The sequence below is a fragment of the Pocillopora verrucosa genome, chromosome 1, assembly GCF_036669915.1.
Source record: "Pocillopora verrucosa isolate sample1 chromosome 1, ASM3666991v2, whole genome shotgun sequence".
In the NCBI taxonomy this organism is placed as follows: domain Eukaryota; kingdom Metazoa; phylum Cnidaria; class Anthozoa; order Scleractinia; family Pocilloporidae; genus Pocillopora; species Pocillopora verrucosa.
This window is the reverse complement of record NC_089312.1, coordinates 13847881-13862788: the sequence shown is the minus strand read 5'-3', so window position 1 is coordinate 13862788 and position 14908 is coordinate 13847881. Positions and strand designations below refer to the sequence as shown.

General features: G+C 37.4%; 1 protein-coding gene across 2 annotated transcripts in view; it reads left to right on the top strand.

Annotated features, from left to right (window-relative positions):
* The window catches only part of LOC131786340 (STAGA complex 65 subunit gamma), a 17019-nt gene extending 4928 nt beyond the window's left edge, over window positions 1–12091 (top strand). The window contains exons 5-12 of one of the 2 annotated variants that reach the window (XM_059103382.2): window positions 106–227; window positions 1105–1248; window positions 2343–2401; window positions 3637–3694; window positions 4339–4379; window positions 5218–5252; window positions 10233–10285; window positions 10730–12091. In XM_059103382.2, coding sequence (XP_058959365.2) covers window positions 106–227; window positions 1105–1248; window positions 2343–2401; window positions 3637–3694; window positions 4339–4379; window positions 5218–5252; window positions 10233–10285; window positions 10730–10798 — 581 coding nt within the window. In that variant the 3' untranslated portion in view covers window positions 10799–12091. Of the gene's footprint in view, window positions 1–105; window positions 228–1104; window positions 1249–2342; window positions 2402–3636; window positions 3695–4338; window positions 4380–5217; window positions 10197–10232; window positions 10286–10729 lie in introns of those variants that run through there. The other variant, XM_059103381.2, reaches the window with a different exon arrangement.
* The last annotated feature ends 2817 nt before the right edge of the window (window positions 12092–14908 follow it).

Here is a 14908-nt window from a genome sequence, read left to right as displayed (position 1 = left end):
TCACCACTGCCACAATCACTACTTTAGTAATATTGTGTCAAAAAACTAACAGTGCAAATGACATGGTATCACTTCATTTAAGATACAAATTTATTGGTTTTTCAGTGGCCAGTGAATCTTCTCTGGAAATACTAACAGACATCCTAGATGACTTTAACACCAAGCTCTGTCGTCTCTTGAGAATGAGTGTTGATAATAATGCATTAGGTGGAAGAACAGGTTTTCCAGTAAGTCAAACGTTAGCCAGTAAGAGCAAGCTCTTATTCATGTTTGCCACAGTCTTATTTGTTTTCTAAAAAATCAGGTTTAAAACTCAGAGGTCATTTTAGAAGTTTGAGGCTAACCATCACTGTAGGCTTAATGTAAGTTATTAACCTGGAAGAATATATAACATTATTTTATTGATTATGTGTGATAAGATTATTTAAAAGTTAGCATCATCATTAACCAATGAGAATTCAAAGTAAAAAGGAATACTGCATGAAGTAGGAGAAAATGCAAGTAACAAAGTTGCATTTGGGTCTAGTTTTACGTCTGATTGGGTGAGAGGTTAGTGCAAGTTTTCTGGGTCAGTCTCAGTTTGAGTAAAGTGAACAAAACCACAGCAGTCCTTGATTACTTGCAACACCCAATTGAAAATTGATTTTTTTCACAGCAATAAAAATGCAAGGCTTCTACTATGATAACAGAATTTCTTTTCATAGAATTATTCGATCTGTGTATTCCACACAGGTTAACCCTTTCACTCAGACACAAGAACTGATTTTTCATTCTCTTGCTATATATACATTTTCTTGTTAAGTAGTGGGTAAAATTTGGTGTTATATCAAGAAAATATGCTCTTGCTGATAATTTTTTATTCTTGTCACCTAGTTGCCAAATCATGTACCAAAATAGTTAGGAGAAGTCACAAATCAATTACTTCTGGGAGTAAAGAGATTAAAATGTCTGGGAAAATGAATTGAATTGGAAAAAAAATGAAAGATGGTTAAAATTACAAGTTTGAATGATCAGGGCTTTAATCATTAGAAGTTAGATTGTGGATTTCACATGGAAGTTGTCCTGATAATATTAGGTCTGAGTTTTTCATGCCATGCTATGTAGGATGCCATGGAGTATGCTCTGCACGAGATTGGGTTAGGTGGATGTGCTGCTATTCATAAGTACTGGGTGCAAGGAATACAGGATTATGCTGTAAAACTAGATCAAGAGGATATGGAGATGATACAGGAATACAAGGCTTTGATTGTAAGCATCCACTGAATTTGGTACATGTTGTTAAGTATTTTCAACTAAGTTGATAATGTGAATTGGCCACTGTAAAGAGTTTCAAAGCTGACATTTCAGGGGTGAACCCTTCATCATTCACTGCTCTTACGAAGGGCTGATACTGATACATCAGCTTTAAATCTCTTTCTGGTGGCCAATTTATGTTATCAACTCAGTTGATAATTCTTAATTACCCTGTTTAATACTCTCCCACTTATGCAGCACCACCACCATTTCTTTAGAAACTTACCCTTATTATTCATTTAGTACATGTAGCTTATGTTCAGTATGCTGGACGTATGTGCCAATATCTTCGTTGTCTTTAATTTTTCTTATTAAAGGGAGTTTATTAGCAATCCTTGACATCATTTTATCTATCAGGTTTTCTTATCTTGCATCACTCTTAATCAAATGTTTGATCTTAAAATTACATCTCCTGATTGTTATTCTGATCAGGTGAATGATCAATTTTGCCATAGGTTATCATTTGTTTATTCAAATTTATTCTGCTATCCCCTTTAATGGAAAAATTGCTAACCACTAGCTGAGAAAGTACAATGTTTAAAGAAACATCATACTTCTCTCTGATGGATAGTATTTTTCAGGCTCTGAACAACCAGGTAAGAGGTTGCAGTGACTACCCCTGTAAAAGCAGCATGTACTTATCTTTTAAATGGCACATCTAACAATCATGGCTTAAAGTAAATGGAGTGTTAGTGAAACAGGTGAAAGAAACTATTTATGTTTGTCAGTCAACGATCCTTATTTCACCTGGTTTCTCTTGCAATTTGTTGAGGTCATCTAAAGATTCAGAATGATTCAGAGTAGACATGAAGCAATTATTTAAATGTCGTTTTCCCTCTCTGAAATTATAATTGAAATAGCTACAAATTGGTTGTTCTTCAAGATAAAAATTTGATTATGATTTTTATACTGAAAAATATGAAATGAGGGTCTCAATCTTGAAGACTGGATAGTCATTTTTGCCTCATGTACACTGTTACTATGAAGAATTTATAGAACTATAGTAAGCCAGGATAAAAACTCTAAGAGAACTTTGTACTTTTTCACAGGATCCATCAGCTAGGAAATCTGCAACGGTTTCTAGTGGAGGAAACTCTCAAGGATGCATGTGAGTTTATTTATCATTACAGCATGTGATAGCATTGACTAGTGCTTTGGCTTCTTCACAGTTTTCCAAAAAGAGCTGGATGTCTTGTTTGGTTTAATTTTGTGAAAGATAACTTAAAAGAAACTTAGTCATTTTAAATTGGGAAGAAAGCCAACTGAGTTGGTACATGCTTGTTTAAACTGAATAAAGAAATTACAAAATAAAGTGATTTGATTGGTTTTCCTTATGGTTTTAGAAAATTCCACAAAAGCAAATTCAGCTTTGGAATGAAAAAAACTTCACATGTCTTGTCTTGTGTTAGATAAAACTCCTCCCATGCTTTTACATCTTTTTGTTTTTTTTGTAATTTTTGTATTGTAACACTGACAATAAACTCAGGAAAAGCATTTAAAAGTGATTAACATAAAACTTCTCCCTACAATATCCATACATTCTTCAGCAAACAGGTAATGAGAATATTCAAACTTATCAGGTAGAAGCTGCTATCTTGATCTAGCACCAAGTTTTCATAACTAATTTACAAGGAAATATGTAGCAGCTAGAAGGGAGAATTAACAATCAGATCTTGGGAGTTAAAGGGTTAATATGTTTTCTTTACCCTCTGCTCCTTTTTACAACTCCATTGCCAAAATTGTCGAAAAATGTCTAATTTTTTTAAGTCTGCTTCGTGCAATTTTTTATTATTGTGCATGTAATCAAATTGGTAATCCTGAGCCATCTTTCCCACTTGGATAGCCAGTCAGAACACAGGATTTGCTTCATATTGCCCTCAGGCACTGTAAGCTATATAATAAGTCATCTTCTTGCACAAGATAATTCACATTCATGACATCTCTCTTCACCCTCAAACATTAATGGGTACCAGGAAACTTTAAGGAAAAATTGAAGACAAGGATAGCATCAAGGCATCCCATCCAGGAGAAGTGGAAACCATTTTAAATTAGTGACTTCATAGTGCAGAAACCAAGTTAAATGCTAGCAATCATGGTTCACAAGCTCTGTAAGATTTTAGCTTCTTACCCTTGAGAGAGGCTAGCATCTAATTTTTCTTTGTAGTGTCACATGCACCCCTGAGTTAAACATTAAGGCTGAGAGTTTAAAGGAAAATTTTTGAAAAATTCTCAGTGTTAGCACAATAAAAGAGGTGTATAGAATGGTATAGAGAACAGGTATACTCATGTTAGGGTGTAAAGGGTTAAACGAATTCTGAATTTTTCATTTTTCCTTTCCCCCAGAGTCAAAGATGAAGTGGAACTGAAAGGAAGTGGATTATCATGTAAAACATCTGTTGGGGTGAGTGTGCTTCAGGGCCTAAGGAGTACTGTTTCAACCCTTTAACTGCTAAGAGTGACTAGCATCTAATTTCTCCTTACAATATCGCTCCAAATTACACAATAAGGTCATGAGAATTAATGAGATGATCACCAACTAAAGAAGGTCTTGATTGTTAAACAAATTATCCTAGTCAACACCTCAGGAAATGTACAGAGAACAGTATGGACACTATACATACTGGTGTTAGGATGTATTAGGGTTAAACGACTCCCTACTTCATCAGGCTTCAAACCTTTTATTAAAAATTACTGTTTGTTTCCCTTTTTGATTGCTGTGTGGTGTCTATTAAGAAGTCAAACACAGAACAGAAGCAAACAAGATGGTTTACAGAGAAAGAAATTTAGTTAGTCAATGAACATTTCACACAACTTGAGAAATGTTCCAGATTATGAAGCGATCCTTCCTGGCTCCTCATACCTGTACATGATCTGAGCTGTTTTGTGTCAAACGAAAAATAAATAGAATACATATAAGAAAATTGTTTGTGGAAGCCTAATCTGCTCAATACTATAAAACCAAGTCCAGTCACATCTTTTCTTTGCAAAATCTGATCATACTTAAACAGACTGTTTTCTAAACGAGATGTTGCTCTCCTATTGCAGACAGACACATCAGACCAGGGCACAGAGTTATCACTTTTAAGGTACTGTAGTGAAAATTTTTCCACGTCACTGCGTTAATGGAAAACAGTGTAGAAAAAATGAGCTTTTTGCTATATACCTATACTTTCACTCAACAGAACGAGCACTGTGATTGGTTGTTTCTTGATCACGTGCCCCTGATCAAATTCAAATGTATTTCAACCGGGATACAATTGCGCAGTTGTTGCCTGCGCGCCGAATACAACAGCATGTTTTTGCCATATGATTGTTTAAGGGAAAGTCTAAATATACAACAAAGCACTTAATGTATGGTCCCACGGGAAACTAGTTAGTTTTTTTTACCACTAAGTGGACCACACATTAAGTGTCTATTGTTGTATAGTGATGTTAACTCTTTAAATACTCTGGCAAAGTCAGAAAACATGTATTTACTTTCTTAGTCCTCCCCAATCAACTCTTTAAGAATTAGATGAACATTTACAATATGTTATTTTTGTATTGGCCAATATTGGCCCATATTGGCAATGCAGACAGTTTCCATTTAACAAATGTCCTTTTATGTCACGCTTTCAATTTATCAGCTTTCTTTGGTTCAAACCCTATTTAATGCTGATCTAGTTCCTAGCTCTGTGTTGCATGTGTCACGGGGTCTGTTATGTGACATTTGTGTCACGGGGTCTGTCTTGTGACATTTTTGGCACGCAATGATATCGATTTCATGTTAAGAACCATTCTTTGCTACTGAACTGGCAGTATAATGAATTCCTCTTATTGGTATATTGATATTACCATGAGTTGATTTATGATGTTGCGACTATAATTATAATCAGGCTATTTTAGTGTCGCTTGACTTATTTTCTTCTGCGTTTTATGTTTCAGTCCATATGGGATGGTTTCCAGTGGAACCAATACTGGTAAGAGTGACCCGCAATTTTTGTTTTTATTAGAACTGTGGGATTTTGGAACTCGAAACACGATTGATTCTCTTTTCAATGACCTCCTTGGGGAAACAAGGCCAAAATATTTCGAAAACAGGTAAAGGAAAGCTGTCAAACCGAGGGTGGTAATACGCAACATATTGGCCCTCAGAAGAATGAGTTTTATTTACAATTCCTTGATAACTGCTATTGCTTTCGTTGGAGTCTTGTCTAACTTACAAATGCTCTCCAACTGCTATAATAACAAAGCAAGTAACACATTTTTGGAGGAAAGGTGGACTGTCGTATTCTGTCAAGCTGTTTATCAAGTCTTCGTTCTTGTCACGAACACAGTAAGCTCGTGGACAGGCTTTAACGCACTTTGTGGGGAACATGATTGCGATCACTGCAATGGAATGTCTACGTCAGTGGCAACCTTTATGGTGTTTTTTGTTAGTGGAAGTTTGGCTTTCTTTGCCAATGAACCTCGATCTGTACCATGTCGAAAACGAGAATTAATTCCTTCATATGCAACTAATACAACAGCAGTTTTAGCGCTGGTTTTGGCCGCTTTTGTAACGATCCGATGCCGGCTCAATCGTTTTTGCGAAGATACACTGTTTTATTTGATGGCAATCAATTTGATAACGACAGTAACAATCGTGCTTCTATTGCATGTGGCTTTTGGGTCGTGTAAACCGCAACTTGATGCAGCTGCTCCGAAAGTGTCTTGGATAAAGTTTTGTGTGAAGAATAAGGGAACCGCATTGTTTGTAGCTTTGTTTATTGCGTGTTTCGGAGTAATGCTTACTTTTCAAAAGGTGCTCAATCTCCTCCTTTTGAATGCTGCCGTTGGGATTGCTTTGCCTATGGCATTCAACGATTTGAACGGTTCAGGCTGTGAAACGGAAAAAGAGATCGAGGTCTAGTAATTTCCAAGTGACGATTCTTTTGTTGAAGGCATTTTATGTCGAGCAGATATTGCAAGCTACTAACTGAATTGATTTTTTTTATGAAGTTCTTCGTTGAAGTTTCCGTATTTCTGTGGTAGAATTGTATCGTTGTAAATTACTTTTCCGAAAGGAGCCCACTGAAAAAAAAAACAATTATGAGGCAGGTGCCTGGATGAACTGCATGATTAATACAAAAATGTCGTGACAAGACCTGCATTTTAAATAGTTGTAATTGTTAGGGTAGCATTCTTTAATTCGAGTTAATATTTCACTTAAAAACCACGAGAGAAAACAAGGCTTCACATTTTGGGTTTATTTTAGTCAGCCTTACCTTTTACCTCTTCATTATTAACTATTTCTGACGCAGTCGGCATCAAGACAAAATTAGTATCTCGCAAAAACTTTCTGGTATTCACCTGGTGACAATAATGTTTTCGTGGACAAAACAAAAAAGCCAAATTGGAACTTGCTAGCAATTAAAACAACCCTCTGGCTATATACCCCGTCAACCGAATAATTTCAAAGAATTTCCATCGAAAAATTCGTTCATATTTAGGAGTATCAGTTGTTGTTTAGGAATATCAAGCGATTCCAAAAAATGCCTATGTCGTGTTCGTATGCTATATGCCTGTGAATTCTGATTTTGGGCTTTTTCCTTATTGCTTTTTTCTCTTTTCTATCACAGCAAAGTAGACTTAAATTGGCCACCGTGAAGAGTTTCGACGCTGAAGTTTCGAGCGTTAGTCCTTCGTCAGCGAATGGCTAAGGGCTAACGCTCGAAACGTCAGCTTTGAAAATCTTTACGGTGGCCAAGTTATGGTACCAACTCAGTTGATAATACCAAATTACCCTGTTACACTTTCCCATCGAAGTAGCACCACAGTTACTTTAGAGAATTACCCCCTTTATTTGCGCGTCATTCTAGCCTATTTAGTTTTGGGAATTTAAAGGAAAATATCGGGGCTGTCCTGGTGTACCGGTACACGGGGGAATTCCTATTGTTTTCATATCCATACATGGAGTTGTGACGCAGTTCGTTAATGTTTCGTTCCTTTGTGTACCGGTACACGAGGACACAACCAAAATATCCATCGATCGTAAGTTTACCTTACTCTTTTAACATATGAAGACTGTGCACTGATCATACTGCTACGAGAAAATAGTTCTCTGAAATTATGAAGCACTTATTGTTGGCTGTTATAAGTTTTGATCAAAGCACTCCTTCTCTTATCGCGAATTCGGAGTAAAAAGGTGTTCAGATTCCGTGGAAACTGGTTCTTTCGGTAAGCTATGCTCCACCTGCTCTTGGAAACAATGTTAATCGGTTTAGTGAAGAAAAGGTAATTGCTTTTGTTAAAAACTGATATCTGTTTATAAACTCCGTGGTGGTAATACCCTTCTTTTTCCAATCCTTTTTAGTTTTCGCTTGGGGTTGATCCCATGCATAATTCAGCATCAAGGAAGAATTCCTTTATTTTTAAGTTTAGCGCGGTTAACACCTTTTTCTTCCAAGGTGGTTTTATTGTTAACAATTTCTTCTATTTATCTTCCGCACTGAATTTACAGCCACGAGGTTTTTTCGAAGTGCACGTAGCTCGTTGGACAGTCTCTTCCTACTCCAACTTCTGTTTTTCTTAATGTTACATGAAAGCTTTTAAACGCTGTTTTTTCCTTTAAATCGCCTATATTGTCTAATTCTAATTTCCTCAGTAGATATATCTCGTTTCTGTTTTGCCGGATCTTAACTGAGACTGTATGAAAATTCAGATGAAAAGTCACCTTGTGAAGAGTCAACATTTTGAACAAAAATGTTTCAAAAGCAAGATCGACTTCTCGTGATTCAACGCGATTCGTTAACTAAGTGGAGTGATGGATAAACATTGACAGCTTAGTTACTATCACCTTTATAAACAGATGAACAGTATATTCTAATCGAATTGACTCCCCCATCGTCCGAACAAATTCTTGCGATCGGGCTCTCTTATTAGAGGTCGTTACCTCCCCGATCGACAAACAAAATTGTTGCGATAGGGAGCTCTTGGCGGAGCTCTTTGCCTCCCCAATCATCCAACACTGAAACTTGTTGCGATTAGGTGCTCTTAACAAAGTTCATTGACTCCCTGGTCGACCAACAAAAATCTTGCTATCGGGAGCTCTTATCAGAGCTCGTTGACATCCGGATCGATAGACAAAGTTCTTGTGATTGGGAGCTCTCATCAGAGTTCATTGACCCCCCGATCGACAGACAAACTTCTTGCGATCGGGAGCTCCTATCAGAGCTCATTGACTCCTAAGTTGACTGATAAACTTCTTGTAATCGGAAGCCCTCATCAGAGCTTATTGACTCCCCCATCGTCCAAATAAATTCTTGCGATAGGGCTCTCTTATTAGAGGTCGTTACCTCCCCGATCGACACACAAAATTGTTGGTATTGAGAGCACTTATCAAAGCTCATTGACTCCTTGATCGACCAACAAACTTTTTGCGATCGAGCTCTCTTATCAAGTGGGTTCATGTCTTTGACGTAAACTGGAAGCCAATGGGGAAATATTTTTTTGTATCCATTGAGCAAAAATGAGGGTTCTTCTCAGCTGTTGCCTCGAGATGTATCTCCTAGTATCCTTTGCGCTCTGCTTTGATGAAATTTAAAAGGAGTGCCATGTTTGTGTAGCTGTCCCCAAAACTTGAACTGTGGTCACGAACTCTGTTTCTTAGATCTGCTGAACAGGAGACAAAGATCCTTCGATGTATCGTATATAGCAGAGGGTATTTATCTTTCCTCTGTTCAGTTGTAGATACTGCCTTGTATGTGCAGAGATTTTTTTGATTATATCAGAACTTGCTTTACCTCTGAGATCCAGGCACAGAATGCTTTCTACTGCATCTCAAAAAAGCTCCCATCAAAAGCTTATGTGCTCTAACTCTGCAGATGAAAGACTTAATTTCGAGGAGCGTGAAATATCTTCTCTACCACGTTCTTGAAATTTCATGACTATTGCAACTAGAAAATTAAACGCGAAATGAAATTCTCCAAACAATTCATAACGTTTTCAGACTCCTCAGGGTGTTTCTACTGAATTTCTTTTGCCTTTGTATATAGAGCAAGATCGACGGTAAGGTATTTTTCGAGTTAACAACATCTGCCATTTATTCTTTTCCTTTTTTTTAAATCATATTTCACAAAATCACGTTTCTTCTTAATTTCCTTAGCAACTGTTGCTGTGGTATCGGTTCACCAACCAGCCAAAATTTTCCTGGACTTAAGTTTTATCTCCCCTCGTTTTGGAACACATAATTATTGGTACTTCCAAAGCACTTCAAACCCCTTTCCCCCCCCCCCCCCCCCATAGCAAGTCACTGACCCCACAACTTGTGACTACGACTGACGTAGCGATAATCTGTGGGTATCAGCCTATCAGTCTATCAAACCTCTTTTGTAGGGGGTGCTACGAGGTCGACTGTTTCTGGCTTCGCATCGACCTAGCATGCTAAATTGAAAATTAAAGCAGTTTTCTTCTTGATCGTGAATTTTTTTTTTATGATCAAATTAATAGCAACTTGTCCAAAGTAGTTTGCAAAGTTCAATAGTAAATTTTCACGACGAGAAAAGTTCTCATTATAAAATAAGGTCGCCATGAGAAAAAGAGATGATCAACTAACCGTTATATTTTTGGTGAATCGCTTGCAATGTGTATCATTTCCATACATATTCCCAACATATATGGAAATTTATTGCTGGATACTTATTTTTTGTTTTAACATTATGAGACAGTACACCATGTTCTACAAATATATTCAGAGTGCGCGTCAGGGTGCAGGCGAAAGTTGAGGGAGAGCTTTGGTACTTTTTCATAGTAACTGAACTTCAAAACTTCCCAGTGAAAATCGATGCTCGAAAAGCTCTTGGAGAACACGAAGGCGTTGCAAAATTTATTGTCAACTATGCTATCCGCTTTCATTTATCCCACTGTAATGTACCCGAAAATTTGTACTGTTTTTGTTGTTCTTTTGTTGTTATCAATAGGAGAAGGAAATAGCGATCCCACCTCACCCCAGTGGGGAATGTCATATATTAAGGTAAGAGATTAAAGTATTAAATAAATGTATCAACTACCATAAGTTAATCATGTTATACCACATTAACTCCCAACTACCATAAGCCAATCATGTTATACCACATTAATCCCCCAACTACCCTTAGTTAACCATGTTATACCACATTAACCCCCAACTTCCCTAAGTTAACCATGCTATACCTCATTAACCCCCCACTACCCTTAGTTAGCCATGTTCTACCAAGTTAACCCCCATCTACCCTTAGTTAACCATTTTCTACCACATTAACCCACACGACGCCGAACTAAAGAGGGTCTTGATTGTTGAGCAAATTCTCCTTTTCATTACCTTACAAAATGGATAGAAAACAGTATGGAGAATACACATACTGATCTTAGAGTGTAAAGGGTTAAAAGGAAGATTCTTGCCAGTTACATTAATACATATTGTTTTGTTTTCTTACAGACTGAAGGTGAAGAAGATGAGTCATACGAGGACCCAATGAATGTTGTTCCGAAAACGCCACAGTCATAGTGGACAGGAAAAAAAGCGTCAAGAACAGAGCACATTCTTAGGACTCTCTTATAGACGCTGAAACTACGACCATGGTATTTCAAGCGGTCTCGTTTAAACGAGAAATTCATCATCCTGGAGAGTGTTACAGAGCTCTTTAAATTCTGTCGTCGAAAAACAGATTCGCTCGAGAGTAGTAATAGGAGGCACTGTAGTCTAGTAGTATTCCAACCAAGAACAAACGGGCATTACCAAATATGGCTAACAAGATGGCGGTTTGAGCTGTAACACAATTTTCATGTTGTCACGCCGTCGCGAAAGGGTGTTACAGGGGGATGTCACGCAGAAAGTCATAAATGAGTTAGGCGGTAAAACATAATTTGTATAGTTATCTTTCCGATGTTCAGATACGTGACACGTGAAATATTGCAGTGATTACAAATATTGCAAGATGGTTATATGATAGAAATTTTTAATTTTGGTGTCTGGTATGCGATTACCTGATAAAACTTGTTGAGAAATGCTTGCAATAGCAAATTCTTCGAAAAGGGTTTAGTTAAACGTAATGAACATATCTAGCAATACTCTTAGCATATTTGCCCGCTGGAAACATGTCTTGACACAGGTACTTGATGGTGATGTTGTGATGATGGTAGTGTTTGGTAGAAAGATCCAACACCTCTTTATCATTTCCTCATTCGGTCATCAAATCATCCAACTAACCACCTTTTTTAGAGAAGCATTTTATCAGGGAAACCAACTTGCCATGCGCTATAGTAGTAACGCATCACGTACAGTAGGAGGGTTTACAAATAATTCATCTAAATGGTCTAGGAATAACGACTCGATGAAATACGTCGCACCACATCCAGACGGTCCCACGATTAAAAAGCTACAGGGTGTCTTGAATCGAAAAGCCTCGCCCATTTCTATTCCCCCGAATAGAATAGGTCTTGTTTGGCTGGAGGTTTTAGAATCTTAAGCTAAAAGTCTTTTGACTAGTGGTTTCGAACTCGAATATTTCTCGTGACAGTCTCTTCTGTTTGAACGGCTGAATGATCTCTGCTGACAGTGAGGACAAAGGTGCGGTATCATCAACTCACTCCTTACATAGCTTTGGTATACAAAAGTAGCGCAGTGCACCACCCGGCTACTTGCAGAGAGCAGTGAGAGAGCAAGTGTCTCTCCCTCTCATACAGTTTGAGCTGGATATTTAAGAAGATACTAGAATTCTTCAACGAGTTAAAAACTCTTTACTCGTACGATCAGGAGTTGATATTGTTTAATAATAAAGAGTTATTGGTTGACGGGAAACCCATCTTCCTTAATGAATGGTTTTAAAAAGGTATTGTATCGATTAACGATCTATTGAGTGAAAGTGGCAATGTTTTAACATTCCACGAGTTCCGTGATTTCTTACAGTATTATCAAGTAGTTAGCGCTATTCCTAAACGCCTATGGTCTCTAGCCAAAGGCTCCGACACCATCAACAAATCATTCTTTACCCGAAATGATATCTTTTCCCTCAACGAATCAACCCAAAGTAATCTATACAAGGCTAAGTCAAAGGTATTTTATAATTTGCTTAACGTCAAGATTCACACCGAAGATCAAACGGGTCCTAAACGTTGGAGCGAAAAACTCTCTTTCAAGAAAGACGTATGAACTAAGAACTTTAAATCACCTAAAAAAATTTTTAGGGAAACTAAATTAAAAGAATTTCAATTTAAATTAATCCTCAGAACGATAGTAACTAAGAAAGAACTATTCAGATTTGGTATTAAGGCGAACGATGAATGTGTATACTGCGGAGATAGAGATTCAATTGAGCACTCTTTTATCGAATGTATGTTTACCAGATTGTTTACCCAAAAGGTCTTGAACTGGTTCAACCAAGTGAATGCGAGCCAAATCTCTCCTACACAGAGGAGACTGTTCGGTATTACTACAAGCTCCCACGACACAACAATAATACGGAAATTCAACTACACCGCCTTATTTATGTGCCATTATATTTATTCAGCCAAGTTAAGTAGCCTGGCCATCTTCTTTCAGGATTTTATCAGTAAGCTACTCATTAAATACAATCTTGAAAGTTTGTCTTAATTATATGTTTTATTGGGGAGTACTTTTGCCTCCTCAAGGTCAATATACCGCACAATGTATTGTAAGTAACTGTATATTCAGCAAGTAACGTAAGTAGAGTATTGTATTATTTGTAGTGTAAGTAGCTGTATTGCTAGCACGAGTAACCTACATTGTAGGTATCGTAAGTATTGTTCTGTAAGTAGAGTAGCGTAATGAGTCTTGCATTGTAGGTAACGTTTTGTAGAATTGTGTTTTTTGTTTTCGTAAAAATTGTGTTTTTTGTTTTCGTAAAAAAAATCATCAACTCGCTCCTTACATGGCTTTGGTGTACAAAAGCAGCGCTGTGCACCACCCAGCTACTCGCAGAGAGCAATCAGAGAGCAAGTGTCTCTTCCTCTCATGCAGTTTGAGCTAAAGGAGGGTTTCTTCTTGTTTTCTCTTGCGATAGTCTCGCATCCATTGACAATCACATGTTTCCATAACAAGGGAAATAAGGAATAATTAACTGGAAACAATTCTGCTGTTGAAGCGATTACTTCTTCCATAGCGGGAAATTCTTCCGAGGAGGAAATCAAAGGTTACTATTAGAGAACAGGACAAGGCTTAGAACGTCCCGATATCACCAAGGGGTTGCAATGAAAATAAAAGATCGGGGCAAAGGCGCGTTTCACTTTTGCGCATGAAAGGAGAATTGAAACGCGATCTCGTGATCTCACGTGAAACGCGAGGCTAACTGTTTCGGACTTAAACGTACAGCAGTTTCTTTATAAATTCTCGTCAACGGTAATACCCGTTCACGGTTCGTTGTAAGTGATTATTTCCCGAATCCCGCTCTTAAAATCGCCGATTCCCGTGTCCCGTTGATACCAACAATTCCGCATCTCCCTCCACTTCTTATTCAAAATTCCCTGACCCCGGCCATCAAATAAGCCCAATCCCGGATCCCGGAAAACTCCAATTTGGGAGCCTCTTCTTAATACCTCATTTTTAAATCAACGCGCTGTCTTTAATGTTTTTTGTTACGTTAGTACTTAGCTCGTTTTGTATTTTATGTTTGGCTTTTTTTTTTGCTTTACATCTAGGCACGCTTTTTTTTTTTGTTCAATTTTGCGTTAGTTTAAAGCGCACTCTGTCTTCGGTTTGTTTCTTTTGTTCTAATCGCGCTCTGCTCTAATTAGATTAGTTCTTAGCACGTTCTTTCTTTTCTGTTTGTATGTTACTTTAGTTCTAAGCGCTCTGTCTTTTTTGTTCGTTTGTTACATTAGTTCTAATCGTGCTGTCGTATCTGTTTGTTTTTATATTAATTCTAGTCTTGCTTTGTCTGTTCTGTTTGTTTTTTACACCAGTTGCAAGCGCGCAATGTCTTTTCTGTTTGTTTGTCATGTTAGTTGTAACCGCTCTCCGTCTTTTCTGTTTGTTTCTTACTTTCTTACGTTGGTTGTAATCGCACTCTGTTTTTTCGACTTCTTTGTTATATTAGTACTAAGCACGCTCTTTCTTATCTGTTTGTTGCTTACGTTACTTGTAATCGCCCTTTATCTTTTTTGTTTGTTTGTCATTTTAGTTGTAAGTACGTTCTGCTTTTTAGGTCTTTTTTTTTTTTGTTCATTGTAAGTGCGTTGTGTTTAAATGTATTGAAATTCGACCACGGACACCGCCATTTTGAATTTTGCTTAGAAACCTGAATGCTTACCCGTGAGTTAAGAGGTCATACTTTTTAATCTCTTGGCGGTCTCTCCAAACCAAAAGGAACTACTCTTAATTGCATTTTTGGTGCAAATAATGCAAACTGCAATACGTGTGCCGCCAGATTACTGAGTTGTTTTTTTATTATGGTGGCCTTCTTGGTTACATTTTAAGCCTTTTCTGAAACTTTACTCGCTTATAAACGAAAGTATTGCATTTCCATTATCACTTACAGTGATTTTCATCCGGAAATCTGTATCATGTTTGGATCATAGTGAACTTAGGTCAGGTTGAACAACCATTTGTCCAAATGCCTTTTCGCTTCATTTGTTATTATTCAGCTCTCTCTGAACTTTC